The 26,744-nt window shown below is 43.3% G+C and overlaps 2 protein-coding genes across 2 annotated transcripts in view; both read right to left on the bottom strand.

The window, feature by feature from the left end:
- Positions 1–2,462: 2,462 nt before the first annotated feature.
- Positions 2,463–25,669, bottom strand: LOC133102261 (collagen alpha-1(XIX) chain-like). Its single transcript, XM_061207222.1, has 12 exons — positions 25,567–25,669; positions 22,540–22,590; positions 22,410–22,454; positions 21,937–21,963; positions 18,835–18,888; positions 13,043–13,087; positions 10,084–10,128; positions 9,918–9,980; positions 5,722–5,757; positions 5,542–5,586; positions 2,766–2,936; positions 2,463–2,579 (listed from the first exon to the last, which is right to left on the bottom strand). Exons 2-12 carry the CDS (start codon positions 22,561–22,563, stop codon positions 2,463–2,465), a joined length of 672 nt encoding a protein of 223 aa, XP_061063205.1. The 5' UTR covers positions 22,564–22,590; positions 25,567–25,669.
- The window catches only part of COL19A1 (collagen type XIX alpha 1 chain), a 322,067-nt gene continuing 320,853 nt past the window's right edge, over positions 25,531–26,744 (bottom strand). Inside the window, exon 38 of the mRNA XM_061207711.1 lies at positions 25,531–25,611. Coding sequence (XP_061063694.1) covers positions 25,540–25,611 — 72 coding nt within the window. The 3' untranslated portion in view covers positions 25,531–25,539. The remainder of the gene's footprint in view (positions 25,612–26,744) is intronic.

The raw sequence follows: 26,744 nt of genomic DNA, 5'->3' as shown, positions 1-26,744 counted from the left end.
AATGACTTGAAATTGAATAAGAAGAAACGTAAAACCACACACTTAACGTTGTAAAAATGAACGCAGTGCATAATGAGAAACCCCTGATTTTTAAAAGTTCGTATAAGGAACATAGAGGGTTGTTAGTTAATTGAAAACTCAAAATGAATCAACAGTGTGATATGGAGACTTTTTTTTAAGGAATGCTATCTTAGGCTGCATTATTAAAGTATCTACATCAGGCATCAGAAAACTCTCTCTGCAAAGGGTCACATAGTGAATATTTAAGGATTTACAGGCTATACGGTCCCTGTCACATACTCAGTCCTCCTGTGCAGCATGAAAGCAACCAGAGAAAATACATAAAGGAAGGAGTAGGACTGCACTCCAACGAAACTTTATCTGTGGACACAGATTTGAATTTCTGATCGTTTCATGTCACGCAATATTATTTTGATTTTAAAAAACCATTTAGAAATGTATCCTCTCCCCTCACCTTGCCCCTCCCAAAAAGGAAAAATGATTCTTAGCTTGTAGGATATACAAAATCAGAGGGCAGGTAGACCGGGCTGGTGGCTATGGTCTGCTGGCCCTGGTCTAGATCAAAAGATGCTGTCTTCTGCCCTGGTCACAATACTCGTGGGGAATGAAGGCCGTTCATAAATGAAGTGTTTCTCCAGGGCAATGAGGTGGGGGAGCTGGGCACCCTCGCTCCACAGAGGAGAAGACTAAGGAGGGGTACTGTGGATGCGGAACAACACGAAGGGCTGTCACGTGAACGAGGAGGACGCTTGCCTTGTGCTGGTCGGCAGACCAGGAACGAACAGAGAAGTTACAGGGGGGCAAACTTAGGTTCGTGTGAGCAAGAAGCTTCTATGTGAGCTGCCCCATCACATAGCTGGTCACTTCCTAAGGCTGCAACTGCACTACCATCTTTGGAGAACGTTGCTGGAGGGACTCCCCACAGCTGAGGGGAGGGGGGAAGTGGGGAAAACTTCAGAAATGTGTATTAAGCAAATCTCACCTTCAAAAATCCTCAGAACCTCTTGATTAATATACTTCTTTATTTCTTCAAATGAAACCACATCAGCCTAAAGAGGGACAAAAGGCCTGTTAATGCAGAACCTAGCACAAGTGAATAAAGAACAGAAATGTTGGGTTGGCGTGCATGCTTGAAACATCTGTAGAGATCCATCAGTCAAGCAAAATACTTTCGGCAATTGACCCCGTTAGGCAATAAATATCTTTTGTTTTGATCAAATGCTGGGAAGAAGTGCATAACTACAGTGCTTTAAAAGCCGTGGGCCGGCACCATAACCAGCGATGTGAACATACTTCCTGTTAGATTTCACACGATTAGGAAAGACATTTCCTATTACTTCATTTTCTGAAGTAATTTGAACCAGTGTTATGATGGGACCACCCCAGGCACATTTTTAACCTGTAACTCATCCCTGGACACTGGTAAAGTCAATATCTAACTGATTTTATTATGTATCTTCAAAGGAAGAGAACTCCAGGTACGCTGAGTGATTCTTTAACATGTTTTGTTCAAGGGATAAAACATACTAAGTTTCACCCATTTCATGGTGAAGTTTATTTGTAACCTGTGCATTGTAAGCATACTTGTATTAAGCAATTTTCTTTCCTTAATAGAAAACGCTGCGGGATCTGGTAAAGCGGAGTAGGTAAATGACGCCAGTTGAATTTTTAACCCCTTGACAAATAAATCTACATGAATTCGACAAAGAACCTAACATTTATAATGGTATCTCACATTTATAACAGTAACGTTTTACTATAATACCTGGACATTTTTAAAAGGGAGCTATTATTTTTCATGATGGTTAGGGTTTCAAAGTATGTTGTTACTCTTCTTTGTATTTGGAGGTTACTATCCAGGGGTATATGTGTGGCATTAAAGACAATATGATGGGTTCATAAAGTGATGACTTCTGTGGGACAGAACAGTTCCAGTTTCAATAGTTTATTTTCACTGTTTATGGTGCAAATGAACTGGAATGAATGCATCTAATACCACGTACTGACACAGCACTGAGAATTCACTGTACAGGCTTTATTCAAGCAGAGTGTAGGAAGAGTGGGTAAACTAAAGAATATGGTGGGAATGCCCAATTCGGCCCAGTCTCTGGAACTGGCTGATTATCTGAGGATGGCATGTCCTTAACCCCCTGGCCTCACGCTAGGACTCCCCTTTCTTCCTGATGTGGATATTTTCAGATTCAGTTCCTCTGTGGAATGGCCATCCACCAGCCTCCTGAGGATGCTCATAAAGACATGGGCTTCCTTAGCCAAACACTCTTTCTTGGCCTAACAGGTTTCCACGTCAAAGCACCATACAGGGCAGATTTGTTGTTCTGATAGTCAACAAAATGGAGTGTTAACATGAAGCAGACGTGTGTTTTCTGTGTAGTGTAAGGGGACATTATGGATAGTATTGAAGAGTGTGGCCTTGGAGTTGGTCAGGCCTGGGTCTGACCCACTAGATAACTGTGACGTTGGACAGGTCCGCACTCGGCTTCTGCATTCGTCAAGGCGGATGGACAGGCCACCTGTCCTCCCAGGTTAGTTGTGAGGATCTATTGAGGGATGTTTAGTGAGTACGAAGCGGGGAGCCCACACATAACTTGAAATAAATGACAGCTATTGCCACCCTTGTAGAAGCCAGCTTATGTTCATTATATTAATCTTGAAAGGTTTACGACTGCTCTTGTTGTAAAAGGGACACGTGGTCAGTCCCAGCCACGAGTTCTCGGCCCACTTACCGGGGAGCCGGGGAGGCCGGGGTGGCCTGGAAGGCCTTGGTGCCCCGGGGATCCCGGGGAGCCCTTATTTCCTGGGGGCCCCATAGGACCTATGTCCCCCTTTATGCCTGGAAGGCCTGGTTTTCCGCGTTCACCTTGTGGGCCTCGGTCTCCTGGAATTCCCTGATCACCCTGTTAAGGAAAAAAATGAATAAGAATGATCTCTTCTAGAACCACGTTAGCTGTGGTTAAAAGCAGAGGTTCTGGATTCATATTGGCACGTGCTAGCTGTGAGGCCTGGGGTAAGTGAATTGAACTCGCTCCACCCTGCTTCCTCTCCCTAAAGTGGGGTTATTAAGAGAATCCACTGAATAGGCGATGCTGAGAAGGGAGTTAACTCAGGTAAAGTGCCTAGAACAAGCCGACACGTGGAAAGCACTCAGTACAAAGTTAGTGACGATGTCACTTGTACCAGGGTGCCAGTCTAGAACAGTGACACTTTTGAAAGTCAACAGCGGCTGTCACTTCAGGCCTGGGTCTCGTTTTCAATAACGAAGGAAGATGGTTAAGATTTCATCACTGAAAGTTTTCACTCAGAAAAGCTTCGGACACTCAAAATCTCTCCTAAATCATGTGTTTCTCCTTTTTTCTGCTTTTTCCTGTATGTTTGGTCTTTAATAGTTTCTGTGGGTTGGTTTCTGTGCTCGTGTTCTACATGCACACACATGTATGTGTGTGTGTGAACGTGTGCGTGCACAGTGGGTCTTAAAGACTCAGGAAGGTGAGAAAGGGAGCCTTTGGGAAGGTTCAAAGTAGGTGACTGGGGTGAAGAGTCATCACTGAGGTCATTTATTCAATAATGTAAATAAACTATAAGAGAATTCATTGATTACGATGCCATAATAAATTAGATGTGCCTGAATCTGAGAAGTTTCTTTAATGTAGACTTTGATCCTGCAAGGTGTCTACTACTGTATGTGTTTGTGCATGAGAGTATGAAAGAGGGATGGGGGGGGAGAGAGAGAGGGAGGGAGAATATGAATGAAAGAATACGTGTGTGTGTCTTAGCAGGTGTTTCAGTACCATATTTCAAATATTCAGTTCCACAGTTCCAGGAGGTGATGACCACACTGAATATGAAAGAATGGTGCATTGACCTGCCCGGCATTTCACTGTATTATTCTTTTATTTGTGACTATTCTGCAGAAGTCCAAACTCTATTTCTCCTGATTTAAAAAATAATAAAAACGAATGAACAATTACAAAGATCTATTTGATCATAAATGAAAAGATATAGAAAGAAGCCATGTAGAAAGAAGAAAAACAGTTGGACCTAATTTCAATTCTACTGTCTTGGTTATAAAAATATGTCTCATACAAGTACATCAACCCAGCTTGCATTTGGAGAAATATCGGAGATGACTAAGATTAAAAAAAAAAAAGAAATAAAAGAACTACTAGCACACTTCGAGCGTGTGCAAAATAAACACGATTAAAATCACTTATAGTTCAGGCACACGGATGTTCACTATAGTAAGGTTTCTTATCATGAAAATTAGAAAGGACCTAAATACCCAGGAAGAGGGGGCAGGGTATTTTCCAAATACCTTGGAAAAGGTATATCCAAACAGTGGAATAACATATAGCCACTAAAATGTCCATGTGCATCTAGATTTACTGACATGGAAAGATGGTCGTCATATATTAGGTGAAAGAATTCACTTACGAAACAGTACGAACCAATTTTTTGAAAAGTATATGTTCACTTGTACTGATGCATTAAGCAAACGTGTATATGATGTATAACAGTGAGCTGGAAATATGTCCAAAATATCAATAGTGCTTATCTCTGCGTAGTGGGATAAGGTAGGCTTTTGTTTCTTTTTTCTTTATATTATCTCTATTTTTGTGTTTCCTTCAGTTAGCACGGATTATTTGGGTAATAATAAGTAAACTAGACACCAGGACACAAGAACGTGTGTGCACGTGCACACACACACACACACACACAAGCCCTCGCTAGAACCCCTCTGAATAACAATGCTCAAGGAACCTGTTGCCATGGAATGGATCCAGTTCTAGCAGAAAATGCTAAGGTTCCTTAGAGAAAAGAATGGGAAGCTGCTACAATGACATCAACAACCAAAACAATGAAAATAAAAGCGTACGCCATAACTGGCATTACTAGCAGCTCTACATGTTCATTTCCCCTTTGTCCTTCTCTTCCTCCTCGCCACCCCCCTTACTCAGTTTAGTATTATTCCCCCAGCTCAGGGGGTCTTGACAACGCCTCTGCTCCCAGGGAGGCATTTGGAGTTACAAGGAGACATTTTTGGAGGGAGGTTGGTTGTACAGGGTCTACTGGGTAGAGGCCAGGGATGCTGCTAAACATCCTACAAAGCACAGGACAGGCACCTATGACAAAGAATTATCTGCCCCAGATAGAAACAGTGCGGAGGTGGAGAAACCCTCCTTCAGGTAAAGAACACACGGGTGACGGTTACAGGAGGGACATGTGTCTGAGGCAGGAGGCTGACAGAAGCTTTCCCAACTGGAACAGCAAACCAGACTTAGTTGTGAATAAAGGCAAACCAGGTAGGGGTATCTGCCATACGCCCTGCTGCTGTTTCCCTGAATGGTCCCATTTTATGCCTGGCAGAGACCTTGGATCACATACACCCTAGCCTTTTCATATGCAGAGATTTCGAGGGGGTCTACGAACATAACTGTGTAACTCAAATGAGGGGGCAGTTGTGGAGACAGACTTAAATAACAATCACAGTAGGAATGTACATACCCGTTCTCCTTTGGGGCCTCTCTCTCCAGGCTTACCCATGATGCCCTGAAAAACAAATGTCAGCACTAAAAATCACTGTGTGCCAAGATTTCTCATCAAGCTGCTGGATCAGGAACTCTGGCAGGTAATCTGGATGTAGTTTTGCATTAGAACATTTATTTTCAATAGTATTTTCCATACCTGCACACCTGGTAATCCATCTTTCCCATTTAGTCCCTGTAAAGACAAAAAATGATCAATAGTTCTCATTCTGCATTAACAGACATAATTAAATGCAACAAAAGGGTAAAGTTTCAAGGACCTTATCATATTTCTACTGAGATTTTGGTGAGGCAGTGTGGCGAAATGGAAAACAAAATCGATAGAGTCAGCCCCAAGTTTAAATTCTGACTCTGTCACTTGCAAGTTCCATTTACTTCAGGCAATTTACTTAACCTTAATAGCGTCAGCTTCTCCACTTATAAAGTCAGGATAAAATAATGGCCTTAAAACTAAGGATTTAGGGAAATAACAGAAAATGCCTAGCTCACTGTCAATAGTCAACAGGGTTATTTTCCTTACTGATTCCATTAGGTACATTCTGAGAAATAAGAAGGTTCGCCATGGCACTGGTTGGCCGGTGTATGGCATTTATTGTTCCTTCTAACAATTTTCCTACCAAAGAGAGTCATTCTCAGTAAATGGTCTCCGTTGCTGCTTGAGAAATCTCATAACATGGCCAGAGCCAGATGCCGCTATGAAATAGACTGTCAGCCAGAGAACGATTGTTATTTCTCAGTTAGAAAATATGAAAGGACAGTGAAGAAATCTGTAATCATGTTTTCAGAGAGTATTAAATAGTGGCTTTTTCTTAGTAAACTGGAAGTTTCCCGAACTTTACAAGGCAGTTCTGGAGGTGGGAATAAAGCCCAGTCCTGCTTGCAGATTTATAAGCCTGGGAGAACCACTGACTGGGAGGTGTAAGAAGGGAAAGCACCTGGGGTCACATCAAATACTGAGAGTGAGACAGCAGGTACGTCTCTGAGATTTGATTTGAAGAGGGAGATCAAGGTGAGGAAATGATTTCTTAGCCAGCAGGCAGGTGCATGGACTTGCTCCTCTGAAAAGCCTGGGAGACTCTGATTGTGCTGGAGTGCAGTCCGCAAGGATGCACCTGCAGAAAAGTCTGTGTTTTCACTGCTGTAAATCACACTAACACCTGCCACGGTTGGGAACCCAACCAGAGTCCCCCAGCCTTCCTGAACAGCCTGGGAGTTATCTAGAGCACTTTAACTAAGACCACGTTGCCCAAAGCATCAGGTTCAAAGGATTTATGTCATCCAGAAACACAAGCAATAAAAGGATAAAGCTGATGAAGGAGAGGATGTGAAAGAAACAACTGTGTTACTTGAATAAAAGAAGATAAATCTGGTGTAAAAATATAATTCATGTTTTTGGTAACAATACAAGAAAATGAATAAACCTATAGATAATTTTTTGTCTCTTGTAATTCATCAATGACTCTCATGTGTGTTCTCTTTTCTATGATGGTGTTACTAACTTGTTCTCCATGGCGGGGGGGTGAGTTCTGCTTTCAGAAATTTTTACAAAAGCCTCAGTGTATTTACCTCTATCCCCCTCGTCTCACTTATCTGCAAGAACCCTATGCTTTTTTCTAACTCAGAAAGTATGACCAGCTTTCCCTCCGCTGCACACCTGCGTCTGAGCAGCTGACTGTGGGTGAAGAAGAAGGGTTACTCTCGCTCAGGTGTTCTGAGCTACACGGATGGCAGCAGCTCCCAAGCAGCCCCTCTGCATCACCAGCCATCCTTCTGTATTGCCTGACTTGACTCCTTCTTTCCAGAAGTACTTGCACATATTTTCCTGTCTCACGAAACCTCCAGCATCACCACCCCACTCCTCATGGTCAACTGATGACTTCCGTCCTTCACTGAGAAAATGACAGCAGAGGACCCGCTCACATCCCCGCCGCCAGAGCCACGCACCTGTGCGCATGCGTACTCGGACTTCCGCCCGCCCCCTCCCCGTGAGAAGGATGCTCTGCCCTGTTCCTTGTTAACACCAGTTTCCACTTGGGAGTCTTCTCTCCTTACTCTAAGTCCACTCTCTTGTATCTTCAAATGTCCCCTCTCAACGGGGTCATTCTTATCAAGATCCTACCGTGCTGTACTCTCCCCACAATGAGGTCCACATTTCCAAACCTGGGGGAGGACTGTCAGCTCCTTTGTTACTTTTCTGTATGTTTTCCTCTCGTTTCTCTTAAACACTTACCTCCCTCCACATCCAGGAAACCGCCTTTGCCTGGTTTTCTTCACATCTCACTGGCTGCACCTTCTCGGTCTTTCTGCCATATCCTCTCCTAACAGCCCTGTTCTCTTCCCAATTCTCGGTGACCCCACTGCATCCAGGCTCAGGTTGAAATACCCAAATCAGTCTCTCCAGCCCTGGCCTCTCCATTAATTCCAGATGCACATATACACTGCTTACTTGACTAGAAATCCACTTGGATGTCGACTAGTGCTTCAACATGAAGTTTTACAACAGAGAGCTCAAGTTTTTCCTCCCAAACCCACCCGTCTCACCAAACATACCACCCTGACCCGGTTGCTCAGACCCCAAACCACAGCTTTGATTGGTCTCTTCCTCACACTCTGCATCTGTCTGGTCCATCAGCAAGTGTTGCTGGCTCTCCCTTCAGTGCACGTCCTAAATCTCCTCTTCCCACCATCTGTATTGCTCATGGGGATCATGGCGACGCTTCAAAGTTCTGCTCCCTACGGTCTGCCCTCTGCGCAGCACCCAGAGTACTCCTTAAGATGCAGTCATTTTCCTTCCCTGCTACAGATGCTCCAGTGGGTCTCCATCGGACTTCACATGAAACCCACCCTCCATTCCTGGCTTAGAAGTTCCTCGTGGTCTGCCACTGCCTGCCTCTCCCTCCGTATCTTTGCCACTCTCCTTTAGTTCAGCTCACTCCTGCCTTCATGCCTTCTTCCCTTCCTTCAACACAGCAGGCTCTACTAGCCATTCCTTTTTCTTGGAACAAGGTCCCCCTGCCCCCCGCCCTCCTGGCCTCCCCATGGCTTGAGCTCTCCCGTCATGCAGGGTTTGCTCAAGGGGTGGGCCTTTATTGACTGCCCTATTTAAGTTCTACTCTAGGGCTTCACCCTGCTCAGATCATCTTCTCCCTGAAATTGTGTGTGTCTATTTGTTTGTTGTCTGTGTCCCTGGACTAGAATGTAAATCCGATGAGCTGAAAGCTCCCAGTGCTTGGCATGTAGTAGGCACTCAAGAAGTATTTGCTCAATGAACAGATTGCTTTTTGCATAATCCCCTGGGAACTGGATGGCAAGCATTTGTGAGTGGCTTACGGGGCTGGGATAGGGAGCTGGTAAAAAGGAGGGAGGGGAGGTAGGGAATGAGACCAATATTAATGGGGCGTCTCCCACGGCAGGCATTGGACGTCTTACCATATGTCACGTTGCTTAAGTGACTCACAAACCCTTTGAGTCATAACTCAAACCCAGATCTTCCTGACTCTAAATTGCATACACTTCCCGTGTGTTCATGTTGCCTTCTCTGGGGAGGCTGTGGCCAGGGAATGCCCTTACCCTGTGGTTTCACGGATTCTGAGCAGCCTCCTGAACTCTGCGCTGCGCGGTCACCTTCAGCCCCCCTTCTCCTAACAGCATCCCCTCCCCACCCACCCCATGGCGCAGAAACAAGCAAAGAGAGCAGGGACTTCTATAAAAAGCACACCCGAGAGTGAGGTGTGTCTATTCCTCTTTATATCCCCTCCCTCAGGGCCCAGCACTTGCTTAGCAAACGGCAGGGATGAGCTGAGAATATGTGGAATTGAACTGAATTAGTAGGAACGGTCGTTACAGTGTCACATCAGTATTATATATCAGTAGCCAAGAGCTCTTTTAGGACAGGAGGGGATGATGTATTTGACAGCAGTGATTTATGACCGTGTAAGAACAAGGCCCACAGGTAAAGGAGGGAATCTGATACAAGAGCTTCTTTCCTCTCTAGCTTAACACACAGGTGTTACATCTGCGAGTCTTCATATTTCAGGATGTGACAGGCCATTTCATGTTTTAGCTCCGCTGAGAACATTAGACCTGAGAAATAATGAGTCTAATTTCCTGACATTTAAAACAAAAGACCTCACTGTTCTCACTGTGGTTTAAGACATAGAGATACTCACAGGGAGCTGGGCCCTCAGTGAGAACCACACCCTCAAAGCCATTTGCAGACCTGCTCTTACTTACTTGGAAACTACTTATTCCAATCTCAGACTTTCCGAAGAGAGAGGTAAGGAGGCAATGCTTAGCACATTTCTTAAACGGGCAAACAATAGATAAAGGACTTACGGGCTTTCCTGCGGGTCCTTCTGGTCCAGGGAATCCTATGTCTCCAACAGGCCCTCTCTCACCCTGTAGACGTGGCCACAGACAAACGTTAGCTGCCAAGAAGAGCTTCAAAACTGCACGCAGTACAACACAAGGAAAATGGCTAAGTAAGGAATGGGCAACTGACCTGTTCTCCTGGGATTCCTGGAGGGCCTGGGGCTCCGGGTTTCCCCTGGGAAGTCAAGCCAAGGGGAGATGTTAGGAGCCAGATTACTGAATAAGGCCATGCGCTTCCCTCCCCCACCTGAGCGTTTACCACCCGTGCTGCAGGTGTGGCTCTACACCGACCTGGCATCCCTACCGGCCAGAGTCCGGGGACCACACTACACTGGGCAGACGGGAAGGCGGTCCCTCAGTGCACATGTGGGTGTGTGGTACGGCAGGGAGGATAAGCACTCTGAAAATATTAAGCCAGTGTATTCTCATTTCTGGAAATCTCTCTTGATGGGCAGATCTTCTTTACTTTAGGGGGAAGGAGGGCATGGTGGGTCAAAGAAGTCCTTCCTAGATTGTGATTTTCACAAGAAGGTTTTTCAGTTCATAGGGAGATAGCCTGAAAAGAAGCATGGTTGATTTGAAAGGCCGTTTTGTTGAAAGGAGGGGACAAGGTTGGTGTGACCCAGCCTACCATAGCCTGGAGGACTGAGGACAGAGAAACCGTGGGCGAGAGAGACCGCAGGAGGGATGAGAGAGGAAGACAGACCAGCAGAGATGGCAGTGGACACGAGCCCAGGCGTCCAGGCCAGGCCTAAGGATCCTGCCTTTGAGGAGCCGCCGCCTGCACCTTGAACCTCATGCGGCTGGAGATGCAGGTGTGGGACTGAGACCATGGAAGTCCCAGTAGGTTGCAAGGGAATGGAGAGGGAGGCCCTTTCCCCCACTTGCCGTATGGAACTCGGAGCAGACCGCCTGGCAGGCCAGCTACAGCTGAGTACCGAAGCGAGGCAGACACAAGGCCCCGAGATGGCATCCGGGCTCCCACCGCCCGCGTGCAGCAGCGCCTGGAATCCCACGGACCTGAGTTGGGGGATGTGTTAGGGCTGAGAAAGCCAGTGTCCCAAAGGGTCTTGGTATGGACTCAGGGGTGCAGGGTGCTTGGGCCTGGAGCTCCAGACGAAGATCCCAAAGGCCGGGCAGTGCTGGCAGGGACCTCGGAGGCCCTGGGGAGGGCATGCTGCCCCCTCTGCCCACACGCCGTCCTGGGAGGGAGGGGAGAAAGAGCCCCGGGGAAGGCCCTGGAGGGCCTGAGTACACTAGGGAGGAAACAGACAGCTCTGTTCCAGGAAGAGCAGGACGGGGCCGCTGGGCTCTCAGCAGAGGCCTGTGATGTGCTCAGCAGGTAGACACATCCCTGCTTCAACCAGAACCATCACCTTAGAAGTTTTTTATTGTGGTGAAATATACATAACGTGAAATCTACCATTTTAACCATTTTATGTGTACAATTCGGTGGCATGAAGTACACTCACACTGTCATGTAACTGTCACTATTTCCAGAATCTTTGAACTATTTCATTTTCCGAGCCCCAGTAAGGTCCAGTTATAAAAAAGAGAGTTGCACTTTTCACTACCCAGTTGTATAGTTGCAGCGTGCAAAATTTTTACCCTTCCCTATTTCTGTCATTGTCAGTTAATCTTCTTAATGATGAGATAGGAAAGCTGCATTTTAGGGAAACGTATTGCATCTTAGACATCCCAACAAGTGGCAGGCTAGCCTCTAATTTCAGTCATGCTGCATCCTTCAAAATATCCTTGGAATTCTTCATTTGGATCGTCTTTTGATCCTGTCACTTGTGTTTTCAATACTTTCAATGGTTGCTAGTATTTTTTCTTTGAAGGTAGACTCAGTTTAGGGTAACGGCTGAAAGTAATTTATAGTCCCGCCTGAGTGAGCGCTGTGGGGCATTACACTTCATTATAAGGTGGAAACAAAAACAGGCTGTGAAGGCACCCTGAGAGGCAGGTTGCAGGGGACTCAGGGCAATTCCACAAACAGCTGCAAATATGTTGCTAGGAGCGGTAGTGAGCAGGGGAAGGCGGGGAGGAGGGGGATAAGCGTGAGCCAGTTTTCAAGAAGAACGCTTTCGTGTACCAAAAATTCTGCAGTGCTTGCTAAAGAAAATATTTTCATGTTACTTTTACAGTCACACTAATACTTCACTTGATCTAAAGCAGCTAATTAAGGGGATGTTATCCTTCATACAGGATGCTTGGCTATGGAGTGTGGATGGGTTTTTATTTTTTGTTGTTAGATTTAGCAACTAAATAGAGTCAAGTAGAGGGGCTACCCTCCTTCTGAAGGATGGGGGTGCTGGGGGGGCGTGGTAGGAGGGTCTGGATGGTGCTGGGTGGAGATGGTAGGGCCCTTTCTTACCTTTCTCACGTTCCTGTGACTGAAGCACACGGTTTCCGTTGACCTTCCTACCCTGGCCCACCCTGCAGGGGCACCTAGCGAGGATAAGTGGGCTCTTATTCATCAAGCCTGACCACAAAGTTTTAATTAGAGCCTCATGAATGAAGATCAGAATGATCCCTAGGGCTCAGAGAAATGATTTTAACCTTTCCTGGAGCACTTCCTATTCACCTGGAAAGACCTTGATGAGATTAAAACATTCGACACCAGAGAGCAACAAAAATGATTGAGAGGCTGGAAGGGCTAGTTTACAAGGAAACATTAGCAGCAATAAAGCTCTGCTAATAACACCTGGCTGAGGGAAAACTCAGGCAGATGGCAGCTTAATAAGAAGATCCTGAAGCACATGCCTGAGGATGAGAACTTTGCCTTTTGAGGATCAAGAAACCTTGAACTATGACAGGAATAGAGAAACCCAGCAAGCTTCTCAGAGCTGTGCTATCTTAATGCATCGACACAGGTAACTGGGCTTCCCCTTCCCATGTGAAAGTGAGTTGGGGAGAAAAAAAAGAAAAAAATTTAAAAGATGAAAATAAAGAAAGGAGCATTCTTGAGGTGGGAGAGGGACGGATGGTTCTGCTTTTTAAACCGGAGGTTTAAGGAGTCACCGCGCGCTTTCAGCCCTTCTGACGGTCGGTGCCCGTGAAACCAACGTGAGAGAATCTGGACTCACCGAGATGCCGGCCACTCCAGGGGGACCTGCCGGGCCTCGATCTCCCTGGAAAAAATGTACTATTTATAATGATACCTATAAAACCTCCACCGATAAAATTAATGCTCAAATAATCATTTGGATTTGGTAAAGCTTCTCTTTGGAACTTATAAATGTTATCCGTATCAGCTGGGTGAAGCTAGAGGCCAGATGGGAAAAGAACAAAATGAAAACTGCAGCCAGTGGAACCTACCAAAGTTCTCTCTCTCTCTCTTTCTCTTTTTTTCCCCCCATAAAACCAAAGCAAATAATAATCTTAATGAAAACGAGCATTCATGGTATCATTTCTGTGACCTATTCTTTTAAACAGAACCCCATACATACTTACAGGTAAAATCAGTCAATAGTTTTATTCCACATATTCAAAAGTAATTCATTACCAATACTTAAAAGCTAAGCACACTGAATGTCTTCTAAAAAGCTTTCGCTGTACTTGTCTCATTGGATGTAGGTTAGAATATATGTGTTTAGAACTGGGGATTTTGTAGCTTCTCCTCTTTAGGCCAATAAGAAGAGCCCTGGAATTGCTCTGAACAGTGGACTGACTCAACCCTTTTTCCAAAGGCAATGTAGTATTTTAGATAAAGCCGACAAGGCTAAAAATACTTCTGATTATATATGGGGTAATAAAATGGCAATTTTTGTTGAGCAGAATCTACATTAAAAAACTTCCTAAGTTCCCTAAGGGACATAAAAGAAGACTTGATTAAATGGAGAGAGATGTTTTGTTCTTGGAGGACATGACAGTGCTATAAAGGTGTCATTGCCACCCAAACTAATATATAAATTAATGCAATTTTTACAAATTGCAGCTTGATCAAATGATATTAAAGTTCACTTGGGATAATAAATATATTCGAGGATAAGAGAAAAAATAAAAGAAGAAGAATAAAGAGGTTAGCAATATCATATTTCAACATACAATAAAGCTATAATAATTGAAATAATGGAATACTGGCCCAAGATTAAGCAGTATATCAATGCAATATAACAGAAACCTCAGAAACAAACCGACATTTATAATAGAATTTTAGTAAAGAAAGGGCTGTATTATTCAACAAATAGTGCTAATAATTGAATAATTTCTTTGAAAAAGTCTGATTCCCTTCTTTGCATTATACTCCATATAAATTCCATATAGATTATATAAAAATAAAATGAATTAATAAGAACTAGAAGAAAATCAAGTCATATTATCTGATTTTGCTTGAGAATGAGAACGAAAGTCATTTAGTGCATAAAAGAAAAATAAGAAATCATAAAGGAAAACAGTTTTACATTTGACCACATAAAAGTTATATTTACATATAGAATAAGATTAAACATAAAAATGAAAGGCAAGGTCCAACCAGGATAAAGCCTCCACCATATAAGATAGAAGTAGTATCTTTAATATATAAAGCATAGCTACAGTCAAAAAAGAAAAAAAGAACTAGTAGAAAAATGGGTAAAGGATGTAAACAGGGAATCCTTGTGAGTTCCACTCTGCACTTTTTTAATTACAGGATTTTTACCCTGGAAATGAATATACTGGAGCTTTTCATTCAATGGAAACATTTGGATATCTGATAAAGGTGAATGTTAAGAGGGCTCCTCTCTGATAAGATGGTCCTTCCAACAATCGGGTCTCACAGTTCTTTGAACCGCTCTCCCCTAATGGAATGGCCTCTTATTTCCATAGTTATACCTGAGACCTTGTCAAAACAATAACTATATCCCTCCATAACCTCCACTGCATGCATTCCAACCTTGGACCATCATCTTCCATCATTCTAAATCACTCCCTTGAGTACCTTGAACCCCCAAAACTTTTGATGTCACCAAGACCTCTAATCCATCCATGATAGAAAATTTTCATTATCCTTCATTGCCTAGATGGCCCCTCCTCCTTATTTATCTAGTTTAAATTCCACGGTCACTTGTTATAATCACTCCCTTGTGTATACTATTGGCTTCCTGGCCCATTCTTGCTTCTTGCACTCACTTGTCAAAACCGGAGCCTTATTTAAATCCAGCTCCCCTCCTGTTCTGTGCCTTTGCCTGAGCGTATGTACATGGTACATTATCTCACTTCAGTTCATGACCATGAACCTCTAGGGCAGCGGTCCCCAACCTTTTTGGCACCAGGGACCGGTTTCTTGGAAGACAATTTTTCCACAGACCGGGGTGGGGGAGGGGGGATGGTTTCGGGATGATTTGAGCACATTACATTTATTGTGCACTTTATTTCTATTATTATTACATTGTAATATATAATGAAATAATTATACAGCTCACCATAATGCAGACAGGAGGCGGAGCTCAGGCGGTACTACGAGCCATGGGGAGCGGCTGTAAATACAGACGAAGCTTCACTCGCTCGCCCGCCGCTCACCTCCTGCTGTGTGGCCCAGTTCCTAACAGGCCACGGACAAGCTGAGGCCCGGGGGTTGGGGAGCCCTGCTCTAGGGGGTTCTGCTCAGCCATCACACTCTGTGGTCCCTGGATTTTCCCTCCCTCTGAGAAGACCTTCTCCTTAAATCTCCAACCTCTTCTCCCTACCACACTCTCAGATGATGACCTTGACTCCTCCATCTCTGAGAAAACTGAAGCAATCAGAAAAGAACCTCTATAGACGCCAACCAATTCATGTGCCCACATACCAGCATCTGTACCCCTATTCTCTGATTTCCCACCAGTTACCATAGATGAACTATCCATGCTTCTCTCTGAAGCCAAACCCTGCATTTATGCTCTAGGTCCCCTTCCCTCTTAGCTATTTAAGGATGTCATTCCAGCAATTCTCCCCTCTCCTATCTCGTCATCCCCCTCCCCTTCTTCAGCACAGTAACAGCCTGCTACTTCTGTGGTCTTAAAGTTCATGTTAGCAAACCTTGCCCTATCTCCTCCAGTAGCTGCTGGCCCATTTCTTTTTTTTTTTTTTTTTAGTTTATTTATTTATTTCCGGCTGTGTTGGGTCTTCGTTTCTGTGCGAGGGCTTTCTCCAGTTGCGGCGAGCGGGGGCCACTCCTCATCGCGGTGCGTGGGCCTCTCACTATCGCGGCCTCTCTTGTTGCGGAGCACAGGCTCCAGACGCGCAGGCTCAGTAGTTGTGGCTCACGGGCCCAGTTGCTCCGCGGCACGTGGGATCTTCCCAGACCAGGGCTCGAACCCGTGTCCCCTGCATTGGCAGGCAGATTCTCAACCACTGCACCACCAGGGAAGCCCTGGCCCATTTCTTTACTTTCCTTTGCAGCAAAACTCCTTAAGCACTGTTTAAACTGTATTTGCTGTCTCTAAATCTTTTTTTGTCATTCTCTCTTAAACCCATTCAAGTCCAGCAATTGCTCCTACCAACACAGTGAAACAGTAATCATTCCTCTGGTGATACGTGACCTCTACATTGCTGAATCCAATGTCAGTACTTCGCCGTCCTACTTGACCCCATCCTACTTGACCTATCTGCAGGATTTGAGACAGATTTTCACTCTCTCTTCTTGCTACATGATCTTTGCTTGATTTCCAGGAAGCCAACATTTCCTCCTATTTCCCTGGTCACCCCTCCTCAGTCTCCCTTCCTCATTCCCCCTTTTCTTCCTGATCTTAATGTTGGAGGGCCTCGGGGCTCAGTCCTTGACCCTCTTCCATTTTTTTGAGTGAATAAACAACATTCTTTTTGTTTTTGATTTTTTGTCTTTTAAATTAATTTTTATTGGAGTATAGTTGACTGATCCTCTTCTCTTTTAAAAAAATCTGTCATTCTCTTGGTGATCTTATCCAGCTTTCTGACTTTCAGATAGCATCTATATGCTTAGACAAGCAATCTGTATCTCCACTTAGACTCTTTTTTAAAAAAATTTATTTATTTATTTATTTATTTATTTATTTATGGCTGTGTTGGGTCTTTGTTTCTGTGCGAGGGCTTTCTCTAGTTGTGGCGAGCGGGGGCCACTCTTCATCGCGGTGCGCGGGCCTCTCACTGTCGCGGCCTCTCTTGTTGCGGAGCACAGGCTCCAGACGCGCAGGCTCAGCAATTGTGGCTCACGGGCCCAGTTGCTCCGCGGCATGTGGGATCTTCCCAGACCAGGGCTCGAACCCGTGTCCCCTGCATTGGCAGGCAGATTCTCAACCACTGCGCCACCAGGGAAGCCCTAGACTCTTTTTTATTATTATTATTATTTTTTATTTTTTGGCTGCACCACGCAGCATGTGGGATCTTAGTTCCCTGACCAGGGATCGAACCCATGTCCTCTGCAGTGGAAGTGTGGATTCTTAACCACTGGACTGCCAGGGAACTCCCTTAGACTCTTTTTTAAACTCCATACTTTTATATTGTACTGCCTACTCAATACCCCCACTTTGCTGTCTAATAGATACTTCCAAACTCAGTCCCATGTCCAAAATTATACTCCGGATCATTGTCTATCTGTAGCTTTCCTCATTTCTGTTGATGACGCCCTGTCATGCCAGTTGCTCAGGTCAACATCATGGAGCCGTCCTTGACTCTTCTCTCAGACCCACATCCCATCAATCCTGTCGCTCTGCCTTCACAGCACGTCCATAACCTATCTGCTCCTCACGACCGCCACCGTTTCTGCTCTCATCTGAGCCGACATCACTCCCCCGTCTACAGGAATAGTGTCTTCCCTGCCCCATCCTCACTCTCCAGCTGCGGGCCCCATCACTCTACTACTCAGAAACCACCGCTGGCTCCGTATTCACTCAGAGTGAAGGACAAAGTCCTTACGATGGCTGGTGAGCCTCCTTATTAATTAGTGCTTCTCAAACTACCTGTGGTGAAGGAGCAGTTTATTTACTTATTTATTTCTAATGCATCATGATCCAAGGTGAGTCCACTGGTCGCATGTTTGGATATCATGGCAACGTCAAAAGTCAGGTTGCCAGACAAGTTGTTTAAATGCTTTCTCTCCATCTCTGTGCTTACCTTGCCCCAGAATCCATAACGAGTCTGCAGACTGGCACTGGTCCTCCACTGGCCAGTGACTAGCACTGACCTCAACCTGGCGGGGCTGCTCCTAACCGCCACCCCACCTCTCTGACCTCGTCTCCTACCATACCCCCTCGCTCACTCCCGGGGTCTCCTTGGATGTACCAGGAATGCTCTGTCTCAGGGCATTTAGACCTGCTGTTTTTTCTTCTTCTTAAAAATTTTTTTTAGTTGTATATATTTAAGGTGTACATGATGATTTGATATACGTATACATTGTGAAATGATCACCACAATCAAGCTAATTCACATCCCCATCACCTCACACAGGTCACTGTGTGTGTGTGTGTGTGTGTGTGTGTGTGTGTGTGGTGAAAACGCTTAGCAAATTTCAAGCGTACAGTTTAGCATGGTTACCTAGTGTCACCTTGCTATACACTACATCTCTAGAACTTACTCATCTTGCCTGGAACATTCTTCGTTCTGGCTTGAGGGGGCTTGGCTAACTGCCCACCACCTCTTCCAAGTCTTTGCTCAGTTCTTGCTTTCTCAGACCACCTGATTTAAAATGATACCCTTCCCTTCCGCACTCCTGATGCCCTTAACCTGCCTCTACTTTTTCTTTCCACAGCACTTACCAACAATATTATTTAGTTATTTGTGTTTATTCTTTTAGTTTCTGTATCCCCTTCTTAGAACATAATTTTTGTCTCTTTTGTTCCCTTATACATCCCCAAACCTAAAACAGTTCCTGGTCCAACAGCAGGTGCTCCATAAACATTTTTGAATGTTGGATCAGTGATCACACGTCTAACCCTGCGCTTACCTTTATACCAGGAAATCCTTCTAATCCTGGCAACCCCATCGCACCAGGTTCTCCCTGTTAAATATGAACATAGGAACACAGAAGCAATGGTCAAAAGGTTTTTTAAGCATTGATTTCAAAAGCAAAGATATTTTTTGCCTAAAACATACTCCCTCAAACATCAATTGGTAATTTAGCAAGTAAATAGTACGCTCTATTTTCAAGCATCTGTATTCTTGCATTTGATATTTGGAAACAGTTTGAAAATAAAGCTATTCCCTGGAGAAGTATGAGTATCTTTTCTAATTAATTGTTTTTATCCTGATGAAGAATCTGCTCTGAATGAATCCCTCTAGTCAGTGATAACTCCAATTTCAATAAGAATTAGAAGGAAAGACTGGGCTTTAATAAACTTTGCCAATTTATAAGGTACCTAAGCCTTCTAGATTATCAGAAAACAAGACTAAAGTCTTTAAGAGTGGATGAAGATGGCGCTCTCAAAGCAAAGTTTATCATCCCTCAATATTTCCTGGAGCTGGACATGAATTGTGGATGCTTCAGAGGACAGCCCGGAGCAGTTATTTATGATGGCTCACTGAGAGGAGACAGGTAAGCATCTCTGCTAAAAAAAAAATCTGTTACATATGCTGGTGTTTGGTCCCAGCTGACTGGAGCCTGTAGGTCCTCAAGGAACCCCTTTAGAAAGGTCAGGGTGAAGGAAGCTGCCAACTTTGAACAATAAACATTAGGAGTTTTAAATTAAGAGAGATAAAGTGGGTAGTTTTTGATACCTCCTTGTTAATGAATTAATGTTAACTGCAAATATTTTCTTAAGACACTGGATGTTTTCAACATAATCACACAGAAAAGGTAGCTTCCTAAGGTCATTCTCCGTAAATGTATTTTTGCATGCCTAATTCTAATCTTCAAAAATATTACCAACACTCTAACTTCCATTATGATTTATGATATTGTCCTTATCACGGGATGCTTAATGAGGAAGCATATCATTTGATCCTTTCTTTGCTTCAAAAGCCTTTTTAAGCAACTACCAATATGTAACCTGTCAATCGGAAAAAAAAGATGTTCAGAATATATTCTGCATGAAGCTCTGTAATAGAGGCTCTGGGTTATTGACAAAGGAAATAAGCTCTTTGATTCTCTTTGTTTATATTCTCAACTATCCTTAGGACAGAGGAATTGGTTGGACAGTGCTCAGCCAATCAAATATTTGTTTGAAAGTAGCTAATAATAAATATTTAATTGAAAGCCAATTATAAATTGAATACCAAGGGAATGAAATGGAGTGCCTCAGAAGATAATAAATTCAATTAAGGGTAATTTTTATCTGTAAAGGTTCACTGAGAAGATTAGAAACAGTGGTACAGATCTGGTGTCCTGGGATTTGAAGGATGCTGGAAGAGTATATCTCTGCCACACCTGCCCCGATGGGACTTTTCCATTTTCTGCTCTGTGACCTGTGACTCCACCATTCCTGGCTTATCTGTGTCTATGCTATGAGGTAGTGTTTCTCTATTCGGGGCAACTGGTCGGAAATGAGTTGCCCGGTGGTGGTGACATGGAGCCCAAAGGAATAATCTAAAGTTTTATCTAAGATAAACCTGAAGGTTTACTTGGTAGTTAATTTCATGATTCCACATTTCTGTTTTTGTGCTTCACCCACTTAATTCACATCTCTAAAAGCAAGGAACGTCATCCACTTAGTTTTTATTCTTTATTCTTTGTTGCAGCTAAAAAATTTTGAAGCCTAATCTCTTCAAATTCTACTCAATGCTGTCTACATTTTTGTTGCCACGCACTTTCCAATCCAAGTGAATTATAATTTATCCTTTATTATAATACTTTTTAAGAAGGTTTCTCACCTTAATCTACAGTTACTAACTTAAAAACTTGGGTGTTCCAGAAAAGTCAGTGAGAAGCCAACGTGTCCCTGAATGATTCAGATGGGATGCTTGTGTGTGTGAGTATGAGAAGGAAAGACCAGGAGGAAATTTTTATCAATAAGATGAAAGAAGATTCAAATTGGAATGAAGGATATGCGGGCGGAGGTGAAAGCATTAAAAACCGTTACAGATAAAGGAAGCACAGCATGAGTAATGAAACAACGGAAACTTCTAAATGACATATTTGGGGTTCAGAAAATGCTACAAACTGGGCATTTCATAGGGGAAAACAAATTGGCTTTTAATATATATTGCCCAATAACAAAAAATAAGCTCTTTCATGCATCTCCTTTGAAAATCTATTTAGATGTAAAAAGATTGCTTTTTATGGCTCTTCTTTTGCTTGTTTAAAATTTATTCATCTAGTTTTACCAAACTCCACTGTAATGAAAGGGCCTGCAATTTCTCCCCACGGCAATGGAAAGTGGTTTGAAAGTTTATTTCATTTTCAGATACATCTGAGTTTCAAGTATATACCCAAAGGTTAAAGGACACAGAAATGAAATATGAAGGACAGGACATATGCCTGAAAAGGACATGACAGGAAAATCTGCCAAGGAATAAAGGGAATGGAACTGCATCTGGCAGAACTTTTACAGTGCCGCTCCATGGCTGAGAAGGATGCTTAACAATCATCATCCTTCGGAAGGCTGAAGCACAGGATCTCTTCCCAGGCTGAGGGTGAACCTCCTGAAACATCGCTCCTAATAAGCAGGGTTATGACAGCGCACCACATCGCCTCCAGAACAACCGCCTAAGACAGTCAAAGCAAATAAACCGTCCCTGTCTTGTTGTAGTTGTCGGTGGGGGAGATGACAGACCTATTAAGGAATTTCTTTCCAATAAATAGTTTTCTCCCATGATCTACTTAACATGGAATCAATCATCAAAATAGTCCTATTGGAAGAAAGTGTCCTATTTCTCAGGAGCTTTATATGCATCTTCCTCCAACCCAGGGTGATTTTTAAAATCGCACTGATGGAAGAGCGTCAAGGGCAGGGACACATCAGGATGGATGCATCCTGAAATGAGGAGGTGCCCACTTCCTCCATTTAACCAAGGGACATCTCAGAAGGCAGGCATCTCTCCTGAAGGTCTTCTTTCAAACGCAAATAAAGATTTATTTTCTAAATGACACAAAACATGGGAATATACATACCACCGGGCCAGGATCACCTTTGGGGCCCTATAAGAAAAATATGAGAAGTCATCTTGAAAATAACGACCGAAGCAAAATTACAAACTATGAAGAATTTTTATCCAATTTGCTTTAATACACACAAAACTATCTGCAAGTTTTCTTTTGCTATGGTTTGGATTTGAAGCATAATAAGATGAGGAAATATAACTTGATGGAACTCCCATGACAGTGATTGCTTGGACATTGATTTAGTTCTCAGATTTCCAAAAAGTGACACCACTACGCAGAATGCTGTTTTCCTTTATTTTGACTGTGTACCTTTTCCCAATGTTATTATAATTGGTTTATTTCCTCCTGCAGAAAATTTTGTTTATATTTGTAACACATACTTTTCAGTGAACTTAGGCGGTCTTTGTGTGTGTGTGTGTGTGTGTGTGTGTGTGTGAGGCTGCTCAGCTAAAATATGCTTGGTGATAAACAACTGTACTCACAGGGGGGCCAGGTGGCCCTGGATAACTGGGAGCATTCACACCTCCCTTCAAAAGAAAAAGACAAAGGTGAGAAGAATTTGTAGTAACCCATAACAAGAAAGTGATTTGATGTAATTAGAAAAGTAAATACCTGGATTTTATATAAACTGCTCATTCCATTTCCTTCATTGAATGGTACACCCTTAGAAAAGAAATAAAACATGGAGTTATCCTTTGAAGTTAATAGTGAGCATCTCTACCTTTTGTTGTTTCACCAAATGATATTTTTCCTACTCTGTTTTAGAAACCGAGTTTCATGTTATCGGTAAAAATTATAATGTTCCCATTTTTGGTTTTTCTAAAGCAAATGTAGAAGAAAAAACCAGAAGGCATGTGAGCTCCACCTGGAGGACACACACACACTTTTGGCGGGGCTGTGATGAATGTGCCGGCTTGACAGATGAGACACTAATGCATTCAGAGGAAAATATTATTTGCTCATTAAAATTCAGTATCTGAATTGCCAATTTATGCTAACTGTTTACAGCCTGCTGACCTGCAGGCCATAACACAGGAGTGCTGATGACGATGTGAATAGGGAACAATTTGGCTACTGAAAGGTAATTTTTTTCCACGGTCTCTTCATACTAAATAGAAAATTAAGGGAAATGGGGGAGATGATGTCACTCACAACCCTGCGTGGATGTTTCTACGAAAACATATTCTTTAGAACAAGAGGGAACGGGAACTTCCTAATAAATTGACCTGTGAATGCAAAGCCCCAGAGTAACTAACACTTAAAGAGAACCAATCTGAGAGGCTTTCAAAATCATACATTTTGGCATTCAGGAAAAATTTGCATATGAAAATTGTAGTTAGGATCTTCTAGCCTTCTTTTTAAAAATTCCCATAGAATCATAACCTGCGTTTTCCTTTATTGTGATTTCCACGTTTCAGCTGCCAACCTGAAGAGCCATCATTCCCGTTTTCGGACCATGGTGGTCAGTGGTGCTCAGGGCGCGTGATTTGCGTGCATCTTCCAAACACTTGTGAAGGAAGGAAAAATGCTCTGTTCATTTATTCCTTCAGTATTGCACTCGTTCATTTGACAACTGCTGAATGTCTACTTTATTTAGTCCTGGAGGGGGAAGGATACTTTTGTCTGAGATTTCCAGGGCCGCAGGGGGGTGCTTCACAGAAAAGACAACATTTAATTTGTTTTGAAGAATAAATAGTTTTGGAGAACCGGGGTGGGGGGCAAGGGAGATTTCTTAAGTCCATTGTAAAATAGAGGTCCCTTTTGGGAGCTCATGTTGTATTTTGCTGTTCTGTCCACTGGCGAGGGAGGGTATTTTAGTGTTTGAGCCTCAAATGCTGCCTGCCCTGCCTCCTTGTCAAGGGAGAAGGTAAGTAAAACAAAACCAAAGAGCATGTTTAGGGAAACAGAGTGCCAGTGTATTCACTGATGTGCGCACACGTGCGATTGCACGCAGACTAGCGATGTATCTTTGTTGTCTTCAGCATCTCAGGAAACTCTTATCAGTGGAGAAAGCTGAGACGTGAAACTGCACAGCAGCCATACCTTTCCTTGCTCTTGTTTTTAGATGAGGATGGTACTTAAGGAGAGGACTTGGGCCATTTCACGGCGTTACTCAGTTTTCCTAGATGTCTCCCTTGCATATAGGAAGCACACGTGTTGTTAAACTTCTGATTGTTTTCTCCAAAAAAAAACAAAGTCATGGATGAATTCTGCCCCTTGTGGGGGAGTCTGGCTTTTTCACCTCTCCCTCTGAGGCAGGTGGGAAAGAACGCTTGGCTGGGCGGACGCTGTGATGCTGTTTGAGCGAGACCCCACTTGAGGGCAGACTTGCTCCGGAGAGAGGCCCTTGTCCTCCCCAGCCTCCCGACAAGGTGCACGTCTGTCTCAATCCCTAGCACGAAAGCAGCAGTGGCCCTTGTACATTTCATTCACTAGGTGCCATATAAATAGAATTTCCTTTTGCATCTCGGGCATCATGGATGGTAATGAATACACACAGCACAACACAATTTTTCTACCAGCTCACATTGCCGGAAGGGATGTCTTTTTACAGCCCCTCTCTTTTCTGTGAATGAGGCTCATTGAGGTTAAATGACTTTCCCAGGGTCCCCCAGGCAGGAAGTGGAGAGTAGGGGTGCACACCCACCTGAACTGAGTCCACAGCAGGGAGGCCCACAGTCTGCAAATCCGAGCAGTGTGCCTCAGGGCTGAGCTAATGCGGGGAATCAGGGCTCCCCTAAGCCACCCTGGCTGTCATTCGCATTTATACATAAAACTCAGATGACTTTTATCCTTCAGAATATCTAAATGTAGTCTGACCTCTGAGTCATAAAAGCTTTTCTTTGATTTCAACTATAGGACATTCTGAAAAAGGCAGATGTATAGAGATAGTAAAAAAACCAACAGTTTCTAGCGGCTTGAGGGACGGGGAGGTGAGCGATGGACAAGTGTAGCACAGGACGTTTTTAGGGGAGTGAAACTGTTCTGTATGGTACCGTAATGGTGGATACATGAGATTATGCACTTATCAAAACTAATGGAGCATACAACCGAAAAAGTAAACCCCAAGGTCAACTATACAGTTTAGTTAATAATAAAGTAGCAATATCAGTTTCTCAACTGTAAAAAATTCTACTCTAAGTAAGAAATTATATTACCTGGATAGTTAATGTGACAAATAATATTTCTCAACATATACATCATAATAATAATTTTGTTATACATGCCACTGAAAAATCATTATATCAGAGTTAGAAGGATCTTTATACATATATTTTTGGTTTTTAAGCTGAGATAGAATTCACATACCATAAAGTTTATACTTTTAATAAGAGTACAATTCCACACTAATGTAAGATATTAATGAGGGAAACTGCATGCGTGTGGCAGGACCATATGGGAACTCTTTGTATTTTCTGTGAAATTTTCCTGCAAACATAAAAAATCATCCAAAAAAATTTAAAAAAACAACAACAAAAAAACAAACAAAAAAAGTAAAATCCTTATTTTTTTTCTTTTCCATTATGGTTTATTACAGGATATTGAATTTAATTCCCTGTGCTATACAATAGGACCTTGTTGTTTACACAAGTCTTAAGTAGATGCATGAATTTATGTTTTAAACCTGAAACAACTCACAGGTGGTCCAGGTGGTCCGGGTCTCCCAGGGGGTCCCTCGCTGCCCTGCAAGGGGGTACACAGACCAACATCAATGGCTTAGACATTTCTACTCCAGGTTTGTGAACCTGACCGCGCTTGCTCAGAGAGCCACATTCTGAAATCAATATGACTTGTCATTTTGTTCACCCTTGCAAAGTCTTATTCAGCGGGGCTTTTCCCTTCCCCTGGGGAATTAACATTACTAGACCACGGGAAAGGTAAATGCCTTTTCCCACAGGCATTCGGATCCTCACGGTGTGAGCGCCAGGGATGAAGCTTATTTTTAGATGGAGCCAGACAAGCAGGTGACCAGGTCCTGGACCTCGAGTGCAGCTGGGGGAACTCTCCCCACATGGGGGTGCAGAGCACACTTCCTGAAGGCTGGGGCAGCTCAGGAACACGGCTCTTTGGGTCAGACCCTCGCTCCTAGCCTCACCTCCACCACCTTCATCTTTTGGGAACCAGAGAGGGCATCCACATGCTTTGACTAAAGTAGAAAATCACAACCTGTGTGTGTCTGCAGGAGGAAAACCTTCTTTCACATCCTAAGTGAATATCAGGCATGCCCCACTGAGCAGAGGTGACCGTGGTACAACGCTGTATAAGGGAAATGTTCTTTACAATGTAAACAGCCTCAGACATTCTGCTTCCAGGCAAAGCAGACTGAAAATGAAATGTGTGAGAAATGCATTCAAGTTGAAACTTGAAAAATGGGATTTCATCTTTATTTTGATAAAACATAGGATGCTTATTGGTCTATGATAAACAGAGGTATGATACTCCTTTTGGTGCCTTTAACCAGTTTTTCCTGTAATTGCTTTTTTTTTTTTTTTTAGAATAATAGCCGCATAAAATCTTTTGAGTCCCTCAATATCAGGGGCGATGGCAAGAAATGGTTAATTAAAAAAACATCCAGAGAGAGTAAAATTCCTACTTTAAAATGCCCAAGAATTTTGAGGGATTTTAGTCTATTTTCATAAATTTGATGAAGGATTTCATTCCAATCTCCCCATTTTTTCAGTAACCAAAGAATCATAGAAACCTTTTGATTGTATCTTTATCAATAAAAACCAACTGTAAAGTTTTTCTTGCAATGTAGCTGCCTGAGAAGGAGTGACCATGACTATACTGTATCTTTTCCCAAACTGCTCTGATGG

The sequence above is a fragment of the Eubalaena glacialis genome, chromosome 12 (genome assembly GCF_028564815.1).
Source record: "Eubalaena glacialis isolate mEubGla1 chromosome 12, mEubGla1.1.hap2.+ XY, whole genome shotgun sequence".
NCBI lineage: Eukaryota > Metazoa > Chordata > Mammalia > Artiodactyla > Balaenidae > Eubalaena > Eubalaena glacialis.
The sequence above is the reverse complement of the archived record's forward strand: the minus strand, read 5'-3'. Positions and strand labels throughout refer to the sequence as shown.

Excerpts from the sequence above, each read along its gene's own strand:
- LOC133102261 (XM_061207222.1), bottom strand. The coding sequence starts at position 22,563 with ATGAGCAGTTTATATAAAATCCAG. Across the intron at positions 22,455-22,539 it reads GCAGTTTATATAAAATCCAG|GGAGGTGTGAATGCTCCCAG; the intron begins GTATTTACTTTT and ends TTTCTTTTGAAG. Across the intron at positions 18,889-21,936 it reads AAGGTGATCCTGGCCCGGTG|GGAGAACCTGGTGCGATGGG; the intron begins GTATGTATATTC and ends CATATTTAACAG.